Here is a 27,071-nt window from a genome sequence, read left to right as displayed (position 1 = left end):
ACAATGTCACTATTCTCATAGCAGTTAGAACCAATATATTTCCTGGTGAATTAATTAACCTTCCACCTCTGAAGGCGGTATATTTCCTGGCCATTCTATCAGTGATGGATACCGAAACATTGCAATGCATTAAAAACATGTACATTGACCATATCAGCATAAAATGACTTTGTTCACAAATCAATGCCTAATTTGTATATAAGTATAGTTTATAAAAATCAATTGTAAAATGATTTCTAAACAACAAAACAACAGTTCCAAATAATGAAATGATGATAAAAGCCTACAATTATGTTTTATACATAGGTCTACTAAATAACTATATCATCAATATTGCAAACATCATAATATAAAGTAAAACAGTCATGTATCGAAAATAAAATTGTTCTGATATAAAATAAACTTTCAGTAGAAACATCATAATAGACACTTATAAAGGTTTAGAAATCTGGTGCTGTGCTCAGAGCATTTATTTATACAGAAATAAAACAAGGGGCTTAATGGGGCCATATTGTTGTTCTTTTTAAAGCATAGAAGCTCGCATAAAACAAATCTGTTCGTCTTTCTAAATTTTTCAAGGTAAAACAATAGAAAGCAAACATGAACATTACAGTCTACTGTAATTCCTGCATATTGTTCACTCCTTTAGATTCCAAAAGCCAATATAATTGTTTAATGTATCAGATTCTACTGATATTCTGCCCGCTGGCTTCTTGCTATGTTATAAATTGTAAGTACATGAACAAGTACATTATACTGGAAATCCCCCCATTTTCTGACCAAACGGGCACAACAAGGGACCATGGGGCCCCTACATATGAAATTAAAGAGAGATTCATCCAGTACCAAAATAGCAATGAGAAAATATACTCAGCGAAATCCAAAATGGCCGTCTGTAGGCCATTTGTTTCTTTGATCTGTCCCAAATCAAATGGGCAAAAACTGGGACGAAGAGGAACCTACATATGAAATTTTGAGTAAGATCCACCTTTTCAAGAAAAGTGATATAACAAACTCTCATTGTTGAAATCCATGATGGCCTCTTGGTGGCCATTTTGTTTCTCTGACCAGTCATAAAATCAAACAAGTACAACTACAGACCAAAGGGAAACCTGAATTTGAAAGATATCCATTAAGTACTTCTCAAAAAATAGTGATGACAAACATTTCTCGGCGAAATCCATGATGGCTGTCTATCATTTTGTTTATCTCATCAATCCAAAAATCAAATGGGTACAACTAAGAACCAAGAGGAGCCTACAGATGAAATTGAAGAAAGATTTATCCAATACTTCTCAAGATGATGATGACGGACTTAAAAAATTAAATTCCATTCTTACTGTACATATCAACATATAATTTCTTCTTAACATGAATTTTTCACATTATTAATAGTCATATTATCTCCATTATTACTCTCCGATTCTGTAAGTGGAGATGCCTCACTGTGAAGAAGAGATACATTTTCCTGCGATGTCTTTAGAGATGATCCTCCCTTCACTGGGTCAGTAACCTTCATCTCTATAGCTTGATCTGGTATTTCTTTCACGTCCACTGTAGCATGGCTTGCTGGAATCACTTCACTACATAAGGTTTTCTTCAATACTGGTTCTAACATAAATAATGCACCAGAGAGTAGATTGAACATTCCCATTATCCTGAAAGACATGTCCCAGGATCCAGTAGCATCCTCAATCCAACCTTAATAAAAAAAATCAAGTCCATAAAATAGCAACTCAGTTTTACAATTTTAGCATTTAGACAAACAATATAAATGTAATGGAATACATAAGTATTTTGCGCGACAAAAAGATCAATTGTTGGAATCGGAGACCCAAAACCTAGATTAAGAGCAACTTCAAGCTATAAACTTTGTCATGTTGTAGTCATGTTAGGATTGAAGACAGGACATTCAGTAGAACCTTGGGAGAATGTTCATGTTGTAGTCATGTTAGGATTGGAGACAGGACATTCAGTAGAACCTTGGGAGAATGTTCTTAACTCCCTGGGATGAGTTTTAATTTTTGAATTTGAAGGAACATGTCTATTTCACAGATGTTTTGACCCCAAGATTTATGATTTGACTCCTGAATCTACGAAATGTCAACAGTCAACTGATTGCTTTGAAGAATGCTTTAATTAAAGTACTTATATAAAGTTACATGTAACAACAATGAATTCCTGGTCCTCGTTTGATACCTACCCATAAGTGGTTGGCTGATGACAATTCCAAAAGACATGAACATGCACAGAACTCCCATAGCTGACGTGAGTCTCTCGAGCTCGACACACTCCAGCATCATGACTGCCATCAGACTCCAGAATGCACCAGGAAATATTCCAACAATACAACCATATATCACCATAGCAGGAAAATTCCTCATAAATGGAATTAAGATTGCACTTACACCACTCACCGCAGCGGAGAATATCACGATGGTTCTCTTTTCAAATATTTTCTTATCAGCAAACCATCCAAAGAAGATCCTTGCAAACATTTCGGTGGCTCCTATCATGGAAAGAGCTATGGCCACTTTTTGTTCCCCAAATCCAAGCGATTTAACATGTGCTGGGAAGGCAGAAAAGTTACCAGCATATCCAATAATGTTGACCGTAAAAGCTGCCACATATACTGAAAATCTTGGAATTTTAAATAAAGTAAAATCTATCAAAAATTTTGACTTTGGCTTTAAGGGTTTTTCTATAGATTTGTTGTTGTCCTGGCAATTCAAATCTGTAGTTTCTTTGTTCAGTTTGTCTGTAGAATGTTTGATTTTGATGAGTTGATGTGGCTGACGTAAAAAAGCCCCTCCCACACAGACGTTTAGAGAAACCCCACTAATAATTAACAAAGCTCCTTGCAAGCCAAACTGATCTATAATGAATCGATAAAAGTATGGGAAAATAAAGCTGCCAAGTCCACTTCCTGATATGACAATGCCATTGGCAAGAGCTTGTCTTTTCTTGAAATAAAAACTCACAATTGTTGTACAAGGTGCAAAAACAAAGCCACAACCAAAACCTACAACAGAAAAGTTGATATAAGACATTGTTTAATCAATATAAAAATGTGAATATAAACACATCAGACATTTGGCTGAAACTCAACTTTAATAGATATGGAGCACTGCCTACAAATGATACAGAGATAATGATGATTGGGATATCAATGAGTTACTTCCCCTGTCTATACATGATACAAAGATAATGATGATTGAGATATCAATGGGCTACTTCCTCTGTCTATACATGATACAGAGATAATGATGATTGAGATATCAATGGGTTACTTCCCCTGTCTATACATGATACAGAGATAATGATGATTGAGATATCAATGGGCTACTTCCCCTGTCTATACATTATACAGAGATAATGATGATTATGATATCAATGTGTTACTTCCCCTGTCTAGACATGATACAGAGATAATGATGATTGAGATATCAATGGATTACTTCCCCTGTCTATACATGACACAGAGATAATTGATGATTGTGATATCAATGAGTTATTTCCCCTGTCTATACATGATACAAAGATAATGATGATTGAGATATCAATGGGTTTCTTCCCCTGTCTATACATTATACAGAGATAATGATGATTATGATATCAATGTGTTACTTCCCCTGTCTAGACATGATACAGAGATAATGATGATTGAGATATCAATGGATTACTTCCCCTGTCTATACATGATACAGAGATAATTGATGATTGTGATATCAATGAGTTACTTCCCCTGTCTATACATGATACAAAGATAATGATGATTGAGATATCAATGGGTTACTTCCCCTGTCCACACATACCAGCCATGACACCAATGGTGAGGTACATCAGCTCCATCTGTGTGACAAACACACTGGCCAAGTATCCGACAAATATTAGTAGTCCTCCTGTCATCACTACCCTCCGGAACGAAAAAATCTCACACAAGTGGTTAGCAAGGGGGCCTGTAACATTAAAACAATTGTTGAAATCTCGCTTAAGTTTTGATTTTACAGTCATAAATTACACAGAATAAATACCTACAATTTACGTCTAAAATGATTACTTTACGACTACAACGTACTGAAAAGATCTTTATCTGACCTATTTTATGAGAATTAAAAAAGAACAAGAGCTCAAACTTACACAGATTTTTAAGTAGTTTTTACAACAGACATACCCTATCAAGAATTCTAAAGCTCCACATGATGTGCCTTAAAATGCGAAGATTCTCAGACATAATGGCTGCAAAAAAGTTTAATTGCATTGTAATATAATGGTGTTTGTCCTCTTTATGAAAATATGAAAATGTGTTCATGAGAGACACATGATTTTATGTATTACAAAGTTGGTAATTTTTTGGGGTTGATAATTTGTGGTTGTCCTGATATGGGCTTGGTCACAAGTATTAAATTTTGTTCATGTCTATGAACTGTTGGTCATGTATACCAGCAAAACAGATATTTTCTGTGATTTACTGTATTTACTCATATACATGCACAGCAAAACAGCAAAATTAAATCCCTCATAAATATTACCAACTGTACAGTACTGGAAAATTTTACATAGATACGAAGATATCAAATTGTTCTATAAGAAATCTGAATAAAGAAATTAAATATAAAAGTTCACCACAAAGCTTATCCGTTCTGCTTGTGTATCAACATGGATAAACAGTATCAAATAAATGTGAGGGTTTTAATTCACAATGATAGGACAAGTGCAGTATTGTAATAATATCAACAGACGATAACTTACCCAAACCAAAGAAGAGAAATAGCTTGACACTGCCAATCCAGGCTGTATTACCAGCCCCAGCATCATAAGCCTCCAAGAATTCAGTATAGAGGATTCCAAAAGCCTTTGTCAGTCCTGACAGCATCATGTATAGTAAAGAACAGGCTGAGAAGAAAATTCATAAATCAATCAGATGATTTTTGATGTAAGCGTAAATTCAGATATTAGTAAGGATATTCCTCACAGTTTTATTATCCAAATAAAACAAAATTCACAGATATCAATCACTTTTGTAATTTGTGTGCTTTTGAAATCAAGTTTGTTTAAGAAAATGTTATATATTTTTCATATAATAATGATAATAATCAATGTGCCCAACAAATCAATTTTATAAACCAACATACAAGTGATTTTCTTCCCTGTCCTTTCAATATAAAATTTCATTCAAAGGCTAACTACATGTTTACACCACAATTTTGTCCATAGATCAAAACCATACCATTTGTTCCTACTGACTTTAATATTTACTGTGAATTTTTTCCTGTACAATGTGTTGATTTTTGCATTGTAGGATCCTTTTGAAAGTTTCACAAAATAAACTTTACAATTCTGAACTCACACTAAAACTTAACAGGATGTATAACACTAATTTCTCTGTAAATGTTCCTTTAAAATATGAAAAAATAAAAAATAAATATCAGAATATTAGAGTCCATACTTACCAAAAAGGATGACCCAAGCATAGCCTGAGTCAACAGGAGTTGTCTCCCTTCGGTTGGCCATCTTCAGTGTTTGCGTTTTATAAGTGCTCTCACATGATGCCTTATCTGTAATTGTATAATACTATTATTCTTTTAAACTTATTTGCTTCAGGAATACTATGGGAAACACCTGCAATTACTTTCCCAAGGTTTTGATCACAAATAAAATCTGAATGTATTTGCAGACAATTGCATGAAGTATACAAAAGATGACAAACACAGTCCTCAAGAAAGGTAAAATAAAACAAGAAAAGAGACCTACATCAATTTACCTATTTGGCCACTGTCCTTTTCCCCTTGGGAAATTGCATTAACTTCACTTAATGATGCTTCAGACCAAACTTGGACAAATTTCCGTGATTCCAACAAGAGGGGAAACACTTCTATAAATTTTGATATATATATCTCCTATTGGACCCCCCGGGTATCTAGATCCTTCATTTATACAAAATACTTCCATCACCCTATACATGCATCCACAATTAAATTTTTGGTTGACCACAACCTATAAAAAAACCCGCTTCGGATCAATAGTCGGACCCACTGTCTAGGAAAAAATAAATCTTCATCTAAGTGTGACAGCCTGATTAGATATTCATACTGAATTACTTGTTTCTTAAAAAGATGTTTCATTATCATAATTGATCATACCATGTTTTATGTACTAAGTCATGAGTAATACTGTCATCTATGGTGTGCGGTATAGAGTGTCAAGTGCTGTGTTAATTAAGATTTTGTCCTGTAACCTTTATTTGAATGGTTGGTTACAGATTTTCTGTCTCTTTGACTCTTCCTATTCAGAATCAGTTCCCTTTCTTCTTGTCAAATGTAACAATGCAAAGTGATATTCTTAGTATCAGATAGATATATCACTTTATCTAATATTGTGGTACTGAAGATGTCTTTTTCATTTATTCATCTGATAAAGTATACGAAGTTATGTGCATTCTCTGAAGCTCCTGTCACTTTGATAAAGTGTCCAAAGTTATGTGCAGTTTCTGCAGCTCCTGTCACTTTGATAAAGTATCCAAAGTTATTTGCACTCTCTGCAGGTCCTGTCACTTTCATAAAGTATCCAAAGTTATGTGCACTCTCTACAGCTCCTGTCACTTTGATAAAGTTTACATATCGCTATACAATAATTCCAGACTCCTTCAATCTTATAATTCACCTATCATAGCTATCACTATCACTCTAATATATTGTATTCCAGTATAAGTCTATAGGTAGTCAGTGTAGAATTGGAAATGTCTAATGAATTATCTTGTTGATATCAGTAGTGGAATTTATGAAAACTATACTCGTCATTAATACATCATACTGTATCAAGCACAGAGTATTTCAGAGGAATTATTTGTGAATTATGTCCTCATGTAAAGTTAATTAGTGTTGAATGTATTACTATATTTAGTCCAAATTTAATTGACTTAAGAGTTGATGTGTAATAGGAAGGAGTAATGAAAAACACTGCCACCACTGTTGTTCGAACTAGCCACCCTTCAGTCTCTAGCCGGACACTCTACTGCTTGACTACAAGGAAATTCCCACTAGCCAAGGCTAGTAAGGCGACCTGTACTCTCAACTTCTACAGATGAATGTCATGACTCCACTACACCAATATATAAAAGTTGATACAGAACGTCAGAAATTTTAATAATTTGTCAATAATCAATGGTCCCGAAAACTATTTCCATAAGTCTGCAAAAAAAAAAAAAAATTATCATTAAAATGTGGCTGGCATTGATCAACCTGGAAAAGTTGAATAATAAAGGCCTACCTGAGACTACCCAGATTTCTTTTCACTGACATAAGACATGATAGTGTCATGGAATGACAAATTCTGTTCAACTCTGGGATGTGTCTTAGCATGCAATAAACACCTTTCTAATCATCAAACATTTATCTCCCAACACATATTCTTTCCTGGGTTTTTTTTCAGGAGCAGAGATTTTATTAATTTTTTTTTTCTCTCTGCTCTTTTAAGAGAGGTAATTCCCAAAGAACTACTTTTAATAATTGGTGTGGCCTTACCTTTGGTTACTGTTAATTCTTTTATCATTTTTACCGCTGCTTTTTGGGTTTTTTTTTATCTTTTTATGCCTGTCGTAAAACTTTTACATCGTCATTTCTAAAATGCTTTTTCATAAATCTATGCTACACAAGTGCTCTGTTTGCATGACCTTTAGAAAAATGTGGGTTTTTTTTACTATATATTCAGCTATCTGTGATGCACGATTTCATTGTGATATGTTGTGATATTATAGTACTGGCGTTAACAGACGTAAGGCTAGCTCCACAGATTTAAAGCTGACTTCAAAACACGATTCTTATATTTTACATCTTGTATGATATAATCCAAAATCTAAGAAAAAATCTTCGGAAATATTTATCTACAGGAAGAAAATTCACCCAACACCACACGAACTGTTTAGTCAGTGGCATTAAAATTACGATTTATGTGATGTTCAGTGTCAAAACATTACACCGTTACGACGGTGGTAGCGAGCTCGAGGCATTTTAAACTTACCCTATATCGAGCATGCCGAAAATCCAATCACGGACTTTGATATGGAAGTCCGTGCCTAAATTTAATATATCCCGTGGCAAAGACCAATGCCTGTTATGACCGGTGTTCATACAAATTAATAGCCGAGTATTTTAGCGACTGGTCAATCGGATATGTACATAGCTATGCCAACATAATATTGATCTGTGCCTTTCATTGTCAGAGATTTTTCTGTCAGATATGGTTTTGGGTCTGCAAAAAGATGTGTTTGTTATTACTTCACGAACAATTTCAAACGTATCTGCAGTGTTATGATATTACACATCCAAATGTAGAACAAACGCTACCATTTCATATAAATCATTTTTCATGAATGAAAACTGCAATTTTTAGTATATCCGGTTATTATTAACCTTTAAACTTGAAAATCATATTACAAATTTATGCAAGAACATATCAAAATATACCTTATATCATACAACAAAATTATAGTTGAAATGACTATCATCAAGAACATATCAACATATACCTTATATCATACAACAAAATTATAGTTGAAATGACTATCATCAATATCAAAATATACCTTATAACATACAACAAAATTATAGTTGAAATGACTATCATCAAGAACATATCAAAATATACCTTATATCATACAACAAAATTATAGTTGAAATGACTATCATCAAGAACATATCAAAATATACCTTATATCATACAACAAAATTATAGTTGAAATGACTATCATCAAGAACATATCAAAATATACCTTATATCATACAACAAAATTATAGTTGAAATGACTATCATCAAGAACATATCAAAATATACCTTATATCATACAACAAAATTATAGTTGAAATGACTATCATCAAGAACATATCAACATATACCTTATATCATACAACAAAATTATAGTTGAAATGACTATCATCAAGAACATATCAACATATAAATAGAATCATAAACTAAACTCAAGTTTAATAAAACTAGGACAGAATGTGACCAAAGAAAGTTACACGGAGATACCTAGAAAAAGTACATAGAGAATTAGACTAGGTACTCCGGAAGAATAAGCGTCTTCTGCTTGTAAATTTTGATCAATCCAAGTATATAATGCCACGTTCTCAAATGAGAATATGGAATCAAACGGCAAATCAACGAGCAAAAACCACGTCCAGCTTCATATCGCGCAAAGACATAGAATATTTCAGTACTCAGTGAGATCACTATGACGACCGCAAAAAATGTTTTTCAATAATGTTCATCAACCTGCATCTTTGGAAACCCTGTGTTATGAGTTTGCCAATTGACGAAAGTCGCGATTTTGGGAACACGCAGCTTGGTAGGAAACTGTCCGTGTTGGTTTGTAGGTAAAGACGAGATAAGTGGCTGCTGTAGATGAGTCTTTCGTGTCCATGGTGTCCAGTTCAGCTGAGTATATAAAATGAACATGGTCCTTATATCTGTTGTTTTTTAAACAAGACGTCATCAGTATATCTGGATTGAGTGACACTGAAGAACCTTGAAAGGTCTTTATGACCTGTTTTGATAAGCTCTTCGATAACTTCATCCACGTATGCGAACAAAAAAGGTCAGCCAACAGAGAGGCACGGCTAGTTCCCGTACGTAGTTATGCCAATAGTCTGTTGGAAGATCTTACAGCAAAACTCGACGAAGACGTCAACCGGAAACTTCATCAAAAAGGGGCAAAATCACCATTTTTCACTATATTCAACATTTGAAGATCTTTTAAAACACGACTCTCGATTTAAGAAAACATTTCTGTGAACCAGACCATGAGTTCCGTGTAAGAAAAAAGAGAAGCGGGAACCTGGCTCCAGTTACGTTTAAGAAAAATAGGATTGGGAACCAGATCCTATAGTTCCGTATGTTCGCAAAATGTGACAAATTCAACACGCATTACATAAATCTCATAGAAAATGGAAACTCGTTTAAGTTCCTCTACGTAGGCATAATGCGTCGTGACCACACGCGTAGTAACACCCATCGGAAGGATGATTGGCTGAAGGTCCACTTTGCTACTATTTTGTGACGTCGTAATTTCATGGCGTCATAAGTACTGAATCGTCACAAAAGGGATATTAAGTGAGACTATATGGTCAATTTAGGGTTTTATGTTATCTCATTAACACTATTTCCATGAACACTGGGAGAAGATATTACTATAATTGTGATTCTGTTTATAGGTAATCTACCACGTGCAGGTGAGAATGACGCTGATGATTGCATGAAGTTAACCGTCAGCATGTGAAATTGGACACGTTAGGGTCCCATCAACTTGTCAGCACAAAGACATTATAAAATCTTAAGCTTCATATGACATTGATATATCTCATGAATGACACAGCATTACAACAGCGACATCCGTCATTATGCGTGTCATTTATATGATGAATATCTGCCATTTCACGACAATTCGATGTTTACGTTTTCACATCATCTACTTTTTGACATTTATTTCAGCCAGTATGAACTGTTCTCATTTACATCAAAAGTTTCAGGCTTTTGACATCACTGAAAATACAACTATATGCAATGCATTCCAATTCCTTACTTTTGGATTAATGTATGTAATTCTGAATCTAGTGAAATTTACTATTCACTTGTATGTTTTTTTTACGGTCCGATTCCGAGTCGACAATATGTACTAATGATCGCCGTCTCCATGAATATACATTGCAGGAATGACGTCAAAGCGGCAATGCATTTATAGTCTCATAAATACAACTCCTTTTGGTAGGTTTGTTAATAAGAACACGAAACGATATACATCTACTTCAAGCATGATATTTCAATAACAAAGATATTGAGTTTTTCTGATTAAATAAATCAGTTACTCCCTCAATGCAGGACATCCATGGACCCATATCGCTGCACCACTTCTAATCGTAATATTTTCTTTAATACGGTCAGTCGGAACATATATTTTTAAGAAGGAGTCACGCTCTGGTAGTTACTAGTCTGGTAACACGGTAAACGATGTCCATATTGGACCTCTTTGTATAAGACATGTTTATCGCTCCATCAGTGATACTCTCAGCATAACGTTTTTAACTCATCGCAAGTCCTGATGTGTCCCGAGTCCGCTGAATGTTTTCATACACAAATAGCACAGTCAAAGAAACAAAACCAACATAGATGGGATGGATCAAATTAGTTTTGTAACTTTTGGACATATACCGTTACAGTTCTGCTGATGTTAAGACACAGATCCTAGTATCTATCCTAAGCCCGTGGTTGAGATAGGCCTTAAAAATCTTGGTCAAGGCTTACCATACAGCAAATTTAGACAAGAGGCCCGCGGGATTTAAGGGCCATCGGACTAAACAGACCTATGTATGAAAGAGGACAAATAGGCGTAAAATAGATTACCCATTTGCACTACAGCTTACATCGAAGACATTGGCTGGTTCATAAAGACATTTTCTGTAAACTTGAAATCATATTCTTTATACATACATTATACAAATGCCATTACTCCGAACATATTGCTTGTTGTAAAAGTATGCTACATGCCCAATATCAAGACTCTGGGCATGGGCAAGTTTATACCCGCGACACGATAACACTGTGTGCTATGTCCGCTGTTAACCGAGTGACGGTATTATATAAAATACTGTATGAGAAGCGCGAAAGTGGCCCTTTGGTTTTCGAGAAGTTGCTTAAACATTTCAAAACATTTGACCCCTGTGACCTTGACAGTAGGTCAAGGTGAATAAACTTGGTAGCCCTTTATCCCAGCATGCTACAAGACCAATATCAGCACCATTGACCTTTTGGTAAATGAGATGTCATTTGAATATTTCAACACATTTTACCCCTGTGACCTTGACAGTGGGTCAACATAATTAATTTTAACAAACTTAGTAGCCCTTTATCCCAGCATGCTAAATACCCAATATCTGTACCATGGACCTTTTGCAAATTGAGAAAATGTTGTTCAAAGTTTTGGACATATTTGACACCTTTGACCTTGAAAGTGGGTCAAAGTAATTCATATCAAGAAAATGGTACCCACTTATATCACCACCCTGGACCATTTGGTTATTGAGAAAAATTATTGGAATGGAAATTTAATGCAGAGGACAGCGCACAACACACGATGACGAGGGGCAAAGCACGATTGCTATAGGTCATCCTGACCCTTCGGGTCAGGCGACCTTATAACTATATCGGTCATCTCACTGGTCAGAATATTTTGGACTAGGTAAATGAAAATGGCCTTACAGTGATATTTAACAATACACTGGACAATATTGTTGTCACTTTGTTTAACCTAAATGGCATGTACATATAATGTACAGTTAAGCACTGGTGGTTTCCAGACATGGACTCCTAAACGTGAAACAAAAATATCTTCAACATACATTCTATAGGATGACTCTTTATCATTCATGAGTGTATTCCCTGTTGTACAATTCATTGTAACCAGGATGACAGAACCCATTTCAATTCCTCACCAAGTTCAATCCTTTTCATCCAAGTCTTATGAATTCCGTTTTTATTTGAGTCAAATCATTTAAATGTGAGGGATCAAGGACATTTTTTCTTTCCTTTTGGATAACATGACTCCATAGGGAAAACAAAGATCACTTCAGTATAAAACTAATTTATCTTCCTTCATCTCAATTACAGTAACTTCCTTTATCGTCTTGATTATCTCCCTTCATCTGATGTTCAAGAATCAATATTCAAAATCAAAATGGGAGACAACATTTTTTGTAATGGTTACATGTGCCATGCTCAAGTCACAACAACAATACAACATCTACAACAAAATCACTCCTTACTTTTCAAAATGACAATTTATTACGACTTGATACAAATATGTAAATAAACAATACATAATAAATGGGTTAATTGTAATCTCTAATATTATTATCACACACATCCTTCTCATCACAAACTATATATAAGTTAAAGCACTCTCTCAACCTCAGTTGTCCGTGATTTTTCATCTCCTGATTTTTAGTGAAGACAAAATACAATGCACACATTCTGCAGCTAATTAATTGTCATTTCTTGTGTACAGTCATCAAAATCACCATGTTTCACCAAGAAAAGAATACATAATTCTACATACAGAGAAATTTACTTGGAATTTTTGCCCTATTTTACAGACAAAACAGGCATTTCCCTACCTAAAATGATTAAGTTCCAAAAACGAACAAATTTTGTAATAACTTATATTCACATATTACACTTGCAGATTATCATTAAAATCCAGGTAGCAAAAATGTATCAATATTGATGTTCTTGATGGCATCAGTTATATATATATATATATATACATATTCTTTGTGTTCATGTGAAACTACAGCCTAATCCATACATTAATTCTTATTTGAACTATTTATGTGCTATAATTTTATCTAGATATTCCATAGAATAACTTTTTCAAAATTCAGCAGGACTACTGTAGAATCTACAAGATATTGCACCAATGATAGTCATATTGTTGGAGATTCATGTGTTAATGGATTCAGACAAATGAATGTGGGACTTAAACATGTGTGACAAATATATGACACAATGAATGATCAACTGGATGTGACCTGGCTCTATAAAGTCAACAAAGAGATCCATCTCAAGTGAACATTTACATTCACGGTGTTGACACAAATCTACCCTGAGTTGTCTCCCTGTAATAGTTGTCTCCCTTACATTTTAATGTTATCTCTAAGTCTTGACTAAGCCCCTAATACTACAACACTGAAGCCATTCCACTGAAGTTTGTACTGACACAGAGACAACTAAACCATTTGTTGAATAGAAAACAATTTTGTTCGATGAGAAACTTTTTTGGTCTGTCCACTTCTAAGGACAGACACTGTTTCGAGACAGGATGACTTTAGGTCCTATAAGTGATCATGGAGTTATGTCCCTTAACCAAAGCATAATTCTTCATAGTGTATGCCATAATTGTAGTCTTGCAGAATATGAAAAACTAAAGAGTTATCTCTCACTAAGCTTCACTCTCTCCCTCAATTCCTTGTTGGTCCTCTAGAATTGGAACTATCAAGTTGTCTTTGGACATCAAGTTATATTTGGTCACAAAATTTGTAAATCTTCTACAGAGGTAGGTTTCATTCTGAAAACAAAAAACAAAATAGAAGTACAAAAGTATTCATAAAAATATCACTGCTGCTCGTGTTCATTACATGCCATCTGTTTTCCCCAAGTCATTCATGTTCACAAAATATTTTGCACACATGTTGCAGTAGATTATTTTATTAGTTTATTTTTTTCTAAAACACACAAATCAAACTTCAAATAATTTTATCTAAAATTCAGTTTAAATAAAAACAATCAACAGATCTTACCTCATATTCATCAAAGAGTGTCCTATGGTGGAAGTAAGCATGAGAGAAGATCCTGTACACACGCCGACAAACAGATCCAAGTTTGGCTACTGACGATTCCTTTATACTAACTCTGAAAAAAAAGTAACCTGTTGATATTAACCATCATAATGCTATCACTTGTATACATTTTCCAGCATTTTTATTTTAAAAAAACAAGCATTATCACCCTTTATTGCAGCACTATTTGAATAAATGCTGGCTCACAAAGTATTCTAAAATCATTACAATGTTACGATGCTTACCTGCTTGGGAAGTATTTGTTGCTATTAAGAAGACAAGCAGCTCCATCTAGAGTGTGTCTTGTGTAGTCGATTGCTGGACACTAAAGAAAAAAAATGTTAAAAATACCTCTGATCTATGCACTTTATGATAATTTGCAGAATGTTGTCAAATGCAACCTTTGATCCTTTAAACTTGACTACCTTGAAAAGAATAGATGTAGAAATTGATGTTATAATAATTTGGGATAAATATGAACAAAATTTCTTTTGAAGTTTTCAAGATATGATCCCTACTACAATGTGTCACACTGAATAAATACCCCAGCTACAATGTGTATCACTAAATAAATACCCCAGCTACAATGTGTCACACTGAATAAATACCCCAGCTACAATGTGTCACACTGAATAAATACCCCAGCTACAATGAATAAATACCCCAGCTACAATGTGTATCACTGAATAAATACCCCAGCTACAATGTGTCTCACTGAATACATACCACAGCTACAATGTGTCTCACTGAATACATACCACAGCTACAATGTGTCTAACTGAATAAGTACCCAAGCTACGATGTGTCTCACTGAATAAATACCCCAGCTACAATGTGTCACACTGAATAAATACCCCAGCTACAATGTGTCTCACTGAATAAATACCCCAGCTACAATGTGTATCACTGAATAAATACCCCAGCTACAATGTGTCTCACAGAATACATACCACAGCTACAATGTGTCTCACTGAATACATACCCCAGCTACAATGTGTATCACTAAATAAATACCCCAGCTACAATGTGTATCACTGAATAAATACCCCAGCTACAATGTGTCTCACTGAATAAATACCCCAGCTACAATGTGTATCACTGAATAAATACCCCAGCTACAATGTGTCTCACTGAATACATACCACAGCTACAATGTGTCTCACTGAATACATACCACAGCTACAATGTGTCTAACTGAATAAGTACCCAAGCTACGATGTGTCTCACTAAATAAATACTACAGCTACAATGTGTATCACTAAATAAATAGCAATAACCCTGCTAGAATGCTTTACAGTGATACTTTTTACAACAGCAAAAGTAAAGTGTAACCTCTTATTACACACTCATACTATCGTAGAAAAATACCTCTTTTGGAGTCTTGTGGGCAGCACACAGGAAGATCCATTGTTCTGTGGCTGTCATCTGGGTACAGGTCTCTGGGTTACATTCATTCTGATGAGATAACATACATTAGGCAATTCATTTCCACACTAGATATATCAGGTTTAGCAAAAAGTATCTTTTTTATATGCGGCTGTAAAATTACTGAAAGCTTAGGACCAAAAGAGTCAACCATCTGTATGCATGTATGTATGGAATATGAACATTCTACATAGGTTTGCAGAATTTGAGCCAGAAATCTTGAGACAATAAATGAGGTTAATTGTCTGCCATTGTTGTCCATTGATTACCTCCTGTGGTTTACTTCTATTCAGAAACTAGATGTTCTCTTCCAATTATCAAAATCAAAGCTATATATGTATAACATTACATTGTTGAAAATGTACATAACATATAAAAAGATAATAAATGTTTACATACATTTATTTGTAGTTTCACTGCCAAGCCATTCAGCTCCATACAAAACTGTCTGTGAAATATAAAAGACATTGGTGGAGGAACAATGTAAAGTACAAAAAAAGATATAAGATTAATGATTTTTTTAATTATTTTCCGACAGATATACGCCATTCATATATACAAGGCTACATTTACATATTGTCACATTAACCATCACTTATTGCTAGTTTCCTTTCACAACATAAATACTTTATGGCTAGGGTATATAGCACACTGTTAAAAATTACTTGAATGTTGCAACAGGCATCTATCATTTTATTTAACTTTCTGTGAAGACTGAAAACTGTCAGTCCAATCTACATGATAACTAGACTCATCTGGTTTAGAAAAGGTGGTCTAACACATGGGTGTAATACAATTTTTTTTTACCTAATCACAGCTGGTATAAAAAAAAATAGTAAATTGTTTCACCTACCTAAGATGTTCATACTTCCAAACACCTTCATCCTGCCCTTCTGGGGGAGTTAAAATCTCCTCAACATTTGTAAAGTCTTTCCTAATGGCCTGTTGTATAAACTGTAAGGGAAATACTGTCTTTCACTTTATCATAAAACATACATGTAAAAATCTGTATACATCCTACCTTAAGGTTACACATGTCTTATCACTCTTATGACACAATTGAAGTCAAATCCAACCAAATTTTAATTGCCACAACATTGTATCTAGACTTTTAGACATCACGATATGCTTACATTTTGCATGATGACCTCCCATTAACTAACTCTTAATCTATATTGTATTCACTGAGCAAAAACATGACATCATTTTTGTTGTCAAGTTGACAAACGATTCGTCAACATTTTACACTTTACCTCATTGCCTTACAGCTTCATCTTTATCATTTTGCTGTGTATGATTTTTAAAAACACTTTTTCCGTATGTTAACATATAGCAAAGAAAAACTTTCAAATTAGACAAAAAGACATGGTTATGTTTTAAATTATATCAAAATGTAAATATGTGTATTTGAAGTCTTGTCAGATTGATGTCAGATTGAATTTATTGTCAACATGAATGAAATTTGGGCACCAGATAAATATTGATGATGTCACCCAGATTGCACTTGTACATGTCTTGATAATACACACAATATGACTGATAATCAATGGTTAAATGTTCCAATATGCCTATATAATCTCTCAAATCCACAATATCGGTGAACAGTGCATTGTTGTCTGCTCACATTTCTCAACAGTCTGGTTTGTATATGAATCCATCTTTTGTGTGTGAATAACTACCTATTGATAGCACTAATTTACATGTAAATCTTAACCATTTTACAACAAATTCAAAACAAGCTGTTAGTTTATATTTCTCTCTTGATGGCCTGAATAGGGTCACATGAGGGGTCTTATAGAGGCAGGAAACCAGAGTATTCAGTTGAAATCCATATGGTCGGACATGTGACCCCAATACCTTTTCACGTTTGTTTTGGGAACAGAACCCCAGATGATCTGGAAAGGTGAGCATGTTACAATATTGAATCACCTGACCACTGAATAGCACCAATTTATTGGTGCCTTGTAAAATATGCACAACCAAGCTGAGGGGTAAAAAATGGAATGCACTTCAATATAATGTCCATGTCTTATAAAAATGATTTCTTAGATATACTGTTATAACCTTTTTATATATTTACCAACTACTGACAGTATATATACCAGGGTATATGTATCTGTTGTAAAGAAATTGTTGGTTATCAACTACTACCAGTGAAGGAATAAAAATCATCAACAAAAACATATACTGAACGGGTTCAGATTGACATTCAAGCACTTATACAATGCTAACTGGATAAATGCAATTTTATCAGGAAGTGCTCGACTTACATTTTAGAACGTCAATATTGGCATAGATTTATCATATTTGTGTATACTCGTACCTGTTGTACAGCAAGAGTGCTATCCATCTCTTCAAATGACTCATCACTCCAACTGCACCAGTTCTATAATACAAAGTTACGATATCAATCAATTTTATTTGTCTTTCGCCAAACTGGAATTCATTTAAACCGTTTTAATATTCATTATAGTATTTACACAACTTAAAATGCTTATTTTTGTCTATGCAGTCTCACTCATATTTCACGAACACTACAAAGACTTATATATGTGTAAATAACATAATGCAACAGAACAGTATTATTTGATACACATTGCATACATTCTCCAACCACAGGAAATAAATAACCTCAGCGATTGTCATAGCATAATAGTTATATTTCACATATAGAACGTCCGATTCCGTGCCCAAATAGGCAAAGAAAACCGGAAGTGACTGAAGTTAGAGAGTAAACATTGCCTGGCTTCGTAAAATCAACGCCTCACTCAACACCAACCCTCCCTAAGAACATGCGATATATTTCAAAGATATTATTGCTACAGTTAATTTATCGATATATTGCCTCTGATTTGGTTCCTGGCCTGTTTCGGCGGAGAACCGCTGTACTCCCGTCGGCCATTTTCATCTTCATTTCACAGTGCCCTCTTTGTCATGGGAGGTAACTACGATTTTCTATCACATATCTTAAGGATGACGTCTCGTCACATTAGTTGATCATTACGTAGTGTAATTACATCCAAAATTTAAGCAAACGCATGTGAAATTTAAAACACTTTGGAAAGATAAGATTTACCTTATAATGAAAATAAGTCACAAATAAAACCATACAGAGATTAGTTAAAGTCAATACTGTGAAATTTGAAAGATTTTTTACGTAGACATAAGTTTTTCAAATATATTTCATTATTCATCATCATCATCATCATCATCATCATCATCATCATCATCATCATCATCATCATCATCATCACCAACATCATAAATGATGTTAAAAGGTATAGAAAAGTGCTGAATATGACGTCTTGTATGTTGACCCTACGTTGAATCTGATGTCATGATATGTTGAACCTGTGTTGAATCCAAATGTTTAATCCAATGTAATTGTGTGTTGAACCTTTGTTGAATCTGATGAAATTGTGTGTTGACCCCGTGTTGAATCTGAAGTAATTGTGTGTTGGCCCTGTGTTGAATCTGATGTAATTGTGTGTTGACCCTATGTTGAATCTGCCGTGATTGTGCATTGACCAAGTGTTGAATCCGATGTAAATGCATTTGACTCGGTGATGAATCTGATGTGAGTGTGTGTTGCCCCTGAATTGAATCTGATATAATTGTGTTTTGACATTGTGTTGAATCTGATGTAATTGTTTGTTGACCCTTTGTTGAATCTGATGTAATGGTGTGTTAACCTTGTGTTGATTCTGATGTAATTGAGTGTTGACCCTGTGTTGAATAAGATGTATTCTGTGTTGGCCCTGTGTTGAATCTGATGTAATTGTTTGTTGACCCTTTGTTGAATCTGATGTAATTATGTGTTGACATTGTGTTGAATCTGATGTAATTAAGTGTTGACCCTGTGTTGAATAAGATGTATTCTGTGTTGGCCCTGTGTTGAATCTGATGTAATTGTTTGTTGACCCTTTGTTGAATCTGATGTATACTGTGTTGGCCCTGTGATGAATCTGATGTAATAGTGTATTGACCAAGTGTTGAATATGATGTAATTGAGTATTGACCTTATGTTGAATCTGATGAAATTGAGTGTTGACCCTGTGTTGAATCTGATGTAATTGAGTGTTGACCCTGTGTTGAATCTGATGTATTCTGTGTTGGCCCTGTGTTGAATCTGATGTAATTGTGTATTTACCTTAAGTTGAATCTGATGTTACTGTGTATTGACCTTGTGTTGAATCTGATGTATTCTGTGTTGGCCCTGTGTTGAATCTGATGTAACTGTGTATTTACCTTATGTTGAATCTGATGTTATTGTGTAGACCTTGTGTTGAATCTGATGTATTCTGTGTTGGCCCTGTGTTGAATCTGATGTATTCTGTGTTGGCCCTGTGTTGAATCTGATGTAATTTTGTGTTGACCCTGTGTTGAATCTGATGTAATTTTATGTTGGCGGCACTGTGTTGAATCTGATGTATTCTGTGTTGGCTCTGTCTAAATCTGATGTAATTGTTTGTTGACCCTTTGTTGAATCTGATGTATTCTGTGTTGGCTCTGTGTTGAATCTGATGTAATTGTTTGTTGACCCTATGTTGAATCTGATGTAATGGTGTGTTGACCTTGTGTTGGATCTGATGTAATTGAGTGTTGATCCTGTGTTGAATCTTATGTAATTGTTTGTTAACCTTGTGTTGAATCTGACGTTATTGTGTATTGACCCCGTGTGGAATCTGATGTAATTATGTGTTGACCTTGTTTTGAATCTGATGTAATTGTTTGTTGACCCTTTGTTGAATCTGATGTAATTGTTTGTTGACCCTTTGTTGAATCTGACGTACTTTTGTGTTGACCCCGTGTTGAATCTGATGTAATTGTGTATTGACCAAGTGTTGAATCTGATGTAATTATATGTTGACCTTGTTTTGAATCTGATGTAATTAAGTGTTGACCCTGTTTTGGATCTGATATATTCTGTGTTGGCCCTGTGATGAATCTGATGTAATAGTGCATTTACCTTATGTTGTATATGATGTAATTGTGTATTGATCTTGTGTTGAATCTGATGTAATTATGTGTTGACCCTGTGTTGAATCTGATGTAATTTTGTGTTGACCTTGTGTTGAATCTGATGTAATGGTGTGTTGACCTTGTGTTGAATCTGATGTAACTGTGTGTTGACCTTATGTTGAATCTGATGTAATTGTTTGTTGACCCTTTGTTGAATCTGATGAAATTGAGAGAGTTGACCCTGTGTTGAATCTGATGTAATTGAGTGTTGACCCTGCGTTGAATCTGGTGCATTCTGTGTTGGCCCTGTGATGAATCTGATGTAATAGTGTATATACCTTATGTTGAATATGATGTAATTGAGTATTGACCTTATGTTGAATCTGATGTAATGTGTATTGATCTTGTGTTGAATCTGATGTAATTTTGTGTTGACCTTGTGTTGAAGCTGATGTAATTATGTGTTGACCTTGTGTTGAATCTGATGTGATTTTGTGTTGACCTTGTGTTGAATCTGACGTAATTTTGTGTTGACCCCGTGTTGAATCTAATGTAATTGTGTATTGACCCTTTGTTAAATATGATGTATTACGTGTTGACTCTGTGTATAGAGACTAATGTACGTGGAGTTAACACTGAGATGGGCTATAAACTAACTTGATTGTTTGATAGCCAGAACCATTTAGAGGAGAAGTATCCTTGTAGTAGATGGCAGCTACCTTATTGAACAACATACAGGAGGTCCATGGCATGCCACCTAGAGCAATTTGTGTCGAATTGGCTATGGACACAATCATACCAGCAATGGAGGCTTGTGGTTTGCCCACTTTTTATAAGACAAAGAAAGAAAGATGCTGTATAATTAAGACCATCGCTGACAAATATTCAGTTCCAAACTTATCATATCAACCAGGTCACAAACATTGTCTGATACAGAATACAGACGATAACCAGGAACATTGTCTGATACAGAATACAGACGATAACCAGGAACATTGTCTGATACAGAATACAGACGATAACCAGGAACATTGTCTGATACAGAATACAGACGATAACCAGGTCACAAACATTGTCTGATACAGAATACAGACGATAACCAGGAACATTGTCTGATACAGACGATAACCAGGAACATTGTCTGATACAGACGATAACCAGGAACATTGTCTGATACAGAATACAGACGATAACCAGGTCACAAACATTGTCTGATACAGAATACAGACGATAACCAGGAACGTTGTCTGATACAGAATACAGACGATAACCAGGCCACAAACATTGTCTGATACAGAATACAGACGATAACCAGGAACATTGTCTGATACAGAATACAGACGATAACCAGGAACATTGTCTGATACAGAATACAGACGATAACCAGGTCACAAACATTGTCTGATACAGAATACAGACGATAACCAGGAACATTGTCTGATACAGAATACAGACGATAACCAGGTCACAAACATTGTCTGATACAGAATACAGACGATAACCAGGAACATTGTCTGATACAGAATACAGACGATAACCAGGAACATTGTCTGATACAGAATACAGACGATAACCAGGAACATTGTCTGATACAGAATACAGACGATAACCAGGAACATTGTCTGATACAGACGATAACCAGGAACATTGTCTGATACAGAATACAGACGATAACCAGGAACATTGTCTGATACAGACGATAACCAGGAACGTTGTCTGATACAGAATACAGACGATAACCAGGAACATTGTCTGATACAGAATACAGACGATAACCAGGAACATTGTCTGATACAGACGATAACCAGGAACATTGTCTGATACAGAATACAGACGATAACCAGGTCACAAACATTGTCTGATACAGAATACAGACGATAACCAGGAACGTTGTCTGATACAGAATACAGACGATAACCAGGCCACAAACATTGTCTGATACAGAATACAGACGATAACCAGGAACGTTGTCTGATACAGAATACAGACGATAACCAGGAACGTTGTCTGATACAAAATACAGACGATAACCAGGAACGTTGTCTGATACAGAATACAGACGATAACCAGGAACGTTGTCTGATACAGAATACAGACGATAACCAGGAACATTGTCTGATACAGAATACAGACGATAACCAGGTCACAAACATTGTCTGATACAGAATACAGACGATAACCAGGAACGTTGTCTGATACAGAATACAGACGATAACCAGGCCACAAACATTGTCTGATACAGAATACAGACGATAACCAGGAACGTTGTCTGATACAGAATACAGACGATAACCAGGAACGTTGTCTGATACAGAATACAGACGATAACCAGGAACGTTGTCTGATACAGAATACAGACGATAACCAGGAACGTTGTCTGATACAGAATACAGACGATAACCAGGAACGTTGTCTGATACAGAATACAGACGATAACCAGGAACATTGTCTGATACAGAATACAGACGATAACCAGGTCACAAACATTGTCTGATACAGAATACAGACGATAACCAGGAACATTGTCTGATACAGACGATAACCAGGAACATTGTCTGATACAGAATACAGACGATAACCAGGAACATTGTCTGATACAGAATACAGACGATAACCAGGTCACAAACATTGTCTGATACAGAATACAGACGATAACCAGGAACATTGTCTGATACAGAATACTGACGATAACCAGGTCACAAACATTGTCTGATACAGAATACAGACGATAACCAGGTCACAAACATTGTCTGATACAGAATACAGACGATAACCAGGAACATTGTCTGATACAGAATACAGACGATAACCAGGAACATTGTCTGATACAGAATACAGACGATAACCAGGAACATACCTACCTATAAACCTTGCTGTTCCAGTTGAATTATACTGTAATGACCTACCTACACCCATTGCTGTTCCAGTTGAATTATACTGTAATAACCTACCTACACCCATTGCTGTTCCAGTTGAAGTACACTGTAATAACCTACCTACACCCATTGCTGTTCCAGTTGAAGTACACTGTAATAACCTACCTACACCCATTGCTGTTCCAGTTGAATTATACTGTAATAACCTACCTACACCGTAATAACCTACCTACACCCATTGCTGTTCCAGTTGTATTATACTGTAAACTTCAAACTTCAAATCGTGGATACAACACAATCATACTTCATGATGAAAAACGGACTATAGAGGGCACGACAAAATTGTTCTTTAAAAATTAAATTAAAAAACAAAACAATAAATTGTTGTTCAATTTTCAAATTGACGCAAAATATGAACAAATGAAACATATATACTGACACCCATAAACAAATACAATCTTTGATTTCCAATTGGCCGATCGACAGCTTTTGATTGACAGCGCGGTTTAGCCAATCAGATCGCGGGTAGTATTCGCCTCTTTGTTTACATTTCGCTACTCCGACATTCTCCGACAATGGTGATACTCTGCTGCTGGGGAACTTGCAACACCGATTTCGCTACCCCGAGCGATTATAGGGAGGTGTTGTGTTCATACCGTTTCCCAAATCTCAGATGAAGCATGAGAAGTGCAAATCTTGGCTCCGATTGTGCCAGAGACGTATATATCACATATATGTGATATATACGTCTCTGGATTGTGCGGACGGCCTAAGTATCAACTTAACGAGGAGATCCTGTGGTGTCCTTCTAAAGGAAAGCATTTTTTATTTATGTCTGCTCAAAAGTGCGTAAATATTCCCAGACTCACGTGTACAATATTGCAATGAACATCAGTATTTGTTTTTCACTCAAAATTTTGCTAGCATAAGTTTTATAATCCTCTCTCATGTGCTAATAAGCCGCATGTTAATGTGTGTGTTTATAAACAAGCTTGATTTCGGACTGACCATTTTCGGATATTTATTGACTGAAGGGAAATGAAATTATCTGGACATGTTTCTGCTCTTTTACAAAGTTTTACTTTGTGAATGGTCTGTGATAAAATGAATGTTTACTGTTATGGTTAAACAGTTGAAATAAAATCTTAAAGTCTTCCAATAAGGTATTAATATTCTTGATGAAAAAAAAACCCATTAACATGATATAAATAAAAAAAAAAACCCAAAAATTTAAGAATTTAATGCCAGTTTAGAAAGTAACCATTATATCAGTGATGTATCTTGGTGGCCATTTTATAAAGACTTTATATGACTGTAAAAGCAAACTTGTTTTGTTTGTTTCTTTGGGGTTTACCACTTCCTTCCCACTTGAAACAGAGGTGAAAGAAATTGCTGCTGCCGGGGGGGATTCAAACCCACCCGGTCCTCTGCACCCTTCTGGTCGTGGAGCCTATGCTCTACCAACTGAGCTAACCCTGCATGGCGACTGTTTTTATTTTTATTTCATTAATTCTGCTCCATAGAAAACAATCACACCACTTGAACTTTGTTTTGTTTTTAATTATTAGCAAAAATGTAAAGAGGAAAAAAACATAAACAGATTCAACATTGTGTGGTGTTTAAAGGGTATCTTCAGCGAAAAATATTTTTTTATATATGAAAATATAGGTTACTGTGACCACTTTACAAGAAATAAAAATTTTCAAAGATGAACCATAAAAGCGACATTGACTGTTAAAATGGCAAAATTATCGATTTCACGGAAACTGTTGTCTGAAAACCCAATAAGTGACCAGTGACGTCACTGTGTACCAAAAGAGACTGAAATCGACTCGATTTAACATGGCGAGTATAGGGAAATGAAAGTACGTGACTACTTAAATGGACTGTTTTAAGTCATTCAAGGAGGAAAGGGGCTAAAAAATATATATACATAATTTTAGGTTATTAAATTCCCTAACGACCGGTATATTTCTTTATTTAATTATTGCACTGCTACCACATATAAAATTAGTTTAAAAAGTAAAAATCCCGTCTCAGAAATACTCGTCTGAAAAACGGATCGTAGTAATGTGGCGACTTACTGAGTCCTGGCAATATGCGTCAAATGAAAAAGACAGTTTTTACTCCTTCAATAACGGAAAGGGCTGTAATTCATAGATACAAATTTAGTGTTTTGAATTCCCTATTGACTGGTATATATATTGAATAAATGCAGTGATTTGCCATGTTAACTTTATTTGAAAAGGAAAACCTCATAAATATTCGACTGAAAACGGGTATATCCCCAAATTTTTCCGCTGACTGGGGAAAACATGGCCACTAATTTCAACTGTATCATCGTCTCTTGTTTGGAAGGACGCTCGTTGAAAGTATGACCCAGACACGAAACCGTTTGCTTTTAATTTTTTCTTCAACGACACGTTAGAAGTATAATTAAGTCCGATATCATTGGGAATGACGTTCAATGCTGACGACACTATGTTTGTCGGAGATGGTGAGAGTAGCCTCCCTTTATTTTCGGTAGGCGTGGTTATCTCTGCGTTGTCGATCGGCCAAATTGGTGGGTATATACGATGGACGTGGTCAATATTTTTCGTGTTATTTAAAGACAAGACGACATCGATATACATGAAAGTAAAATCGAACGACTTTGCAAGTCTTTGTCGCTTGTTTTGATAAACTATTCGATATATTCAGCCTCCTATGAAAACAAAAACAAGTCAGTCAAGAGAGGGGTACGATTGGTTCACATACATGCAAGTATATCAAAAGTCTGTTGGAACATCTTACCATCAATCTCGACGAAGGTGTCGATCAGAAACTCTTCATTTTTGTGATTTTGTCCGCAGCACTGAGAGCATAAGGCCAAGTGTTTCTAGGCTAATCCAAGTTGTTGAACATTCTCAAAACGAGGACGGGTTGACAATAATGAAATCACAAAGCATAGTTATATAGGATATGTCATAATGGGAATGACAGTTTCCCATAGTCTTCACCAACTCTCGAGAGTATAAACTAAGATTGAATTACATACAAATCAATAACCAGGTGTTCCGCAAGAGTAGGCGATCTTTACTTCGTCGACGATACTCGGTATACGTCTTAAAACTAGAAACTGAACAGTTTATACAAAATCAAGAAGAGAACTCTTGAAGATTGAACACACTGCACTCCATATCGAACAAAGAAGCAGTTTACATCCATTCCTAAACAATATCTTTCTGCTCCTAACGGACATCGATATTCATATGTGGATACAGGCAAATACTCTCATGTAAGGAAAGGGCAATGTAGCTCATTTAAGTTTCTTACAAACTGTATGTTTGCAGCAAACACTTGGTCTCACTTTACTGGTACTTGTACCTGTACCACAGATATCACTCAGCATACAAATTTCCCCAAATCTACCAAGCTGCTA

The 27,071-nt window shown here is 35.2% G+C and overlaps 2 protein-coding genes across 3 annotated transcripts; both read right to left on the bottom strand.

Annotated features, from left to right (window-relative positions):
• Nucleotides 1-314: 314 nt before the first annotated feature.
• Nucleotides 315-8,086, bottom strand: LOC132547331 (monocarboxylate transporter 12-like). Its single transcript, XM_060211098.1, has 6 exons — nucleotides 8,020-8,086; nucleotides 5,454-5,558; nucleotides 4,753-4,896; nucleotides 3,816-3,959; nucleotides 2,204-3,022; nucleotides 315-1,701 (listed from the first exon to the last, which is right to left on the bottom strand). The coding sequence occupies exons 2-6, from the start codon at nucleotides 5,512-5,514 to the stop codon at nucleotides 1,367-1,369; spliced, it is 1,503 nt and encodes a 500-aa protein (XP_060067081.1). The 5' UTR covers nucleotides 5,515-5,558; nucleotides 8,020-8,086; the 3' UTR covers nucleotides 315-1,366.
• Nucleotides 8,087-12,811: 4,725 nt separating this feature from the next.
• Nucleotides 12,812-26,802, bottom strand: LOC132547292 (MOB-like protein phocein). 2 transcript variants are annotated; one of them, XM_060211057.1, is made up of 8 exons: nucleotides 26,444-26,802; nucleotides 18,136-18,198; nucleotides 16,666-16,766; nucleotides 16,212-16,260; nucleotides 15,756-15,842; nucleotides 14,633-14,712; nucleotides 14,349-14,460; nucleotides 12,812-14,116 (listed from the first exon to the last, which is right to left on the bottom strand). In XM_060211057.1, exons 1-8 carry the CDS (start codon nucleotides 26,444-26,446, stop codon nucleotides 13,991-13,993), a joined length of 621 nt encoding a protein of 206 aa, XP_060067040.1. In that variant the 5' UTR covers nucleotides 26,447-26,802; the 3' UTR covers nucleotides 12,812-13,990. The 2 variants fall into 2 exon arrangements, with proteins under 2 accessions (XP_060067040.1, XP_060067039.1); XM_060211056.1 differs by lacking the exon at nucleotides 26,444-26,802 and adding an exon at nucleotides 18,658-18,726.
• Nucleotides 26,803-27,071: the final 269 nt, after the last annotated feature.

This window comes from Ylistrum balloti, unplaced genomic scaffold (genome assembly GCF_031769215.1).
Source record: "Ylistrum balloti isolate Yb309-2 unplaced genomic scaffold, AGI_CSIRO_Ybal_v1 Utg369946, whole genome shotgun sequence".
Classification (NCBI taxonomy): Eukaryota; Metazoa; Mollusca; class Bivalvia; order Pectinida; family Pectinidae; genus Ylistrum; species Ylistrum balloti.
Note: the sequence above shows the minus strand (reverse complement) of the source record. Positions and strands in the feature narration are given on the sequence as shown.

Bases quoted from the DNA above. Each gene is read 5' to 3' on its own strand.
- LOC132547331 (XM_060211098.1), bottom strand. From the start codon at position 5,514: ATGGCCAACCGAAGGGAGACAACTCCTGTTGACTCAGGCTATGCTTGG. The intron at 4,897-5,453 runs GTAAGTATGGAC...TTTTCTTCTCAG, and splicing joins TGCTTGGGTCATCCTTTTTG to CCTGTTCTTTACTATACATG. The intron at 3,023-3,815 runs GTATGTGTGGAC...TTTCTGTTGTAG, and splicing joins CACCATTGGTGTCATGGCTG to GTTTTGGTTGTGGCTTTGTT.
- LOC132547292 (XM_060211056.1), bottom strand. From the start codon at position 18,726: ATGAAGATGAAAATGGCCGACGGGAGTACAGCGGTTCTCCGCCGAAAC. The intron at 15,843-16,211 runs GTATGTAAACAT...TTATCTCATCAG, and splicing joins CAGTGAAACTACAAATAAAT to AATGAATGTAACCCAGAGAC. The intron at 14,117-14,348 runs GTAAGATCTGTT...TTTTGTTTTCAG, and splicing joins CACTCTTTGATGAATATGAG to AATGAAACCTACCTCTGTAG.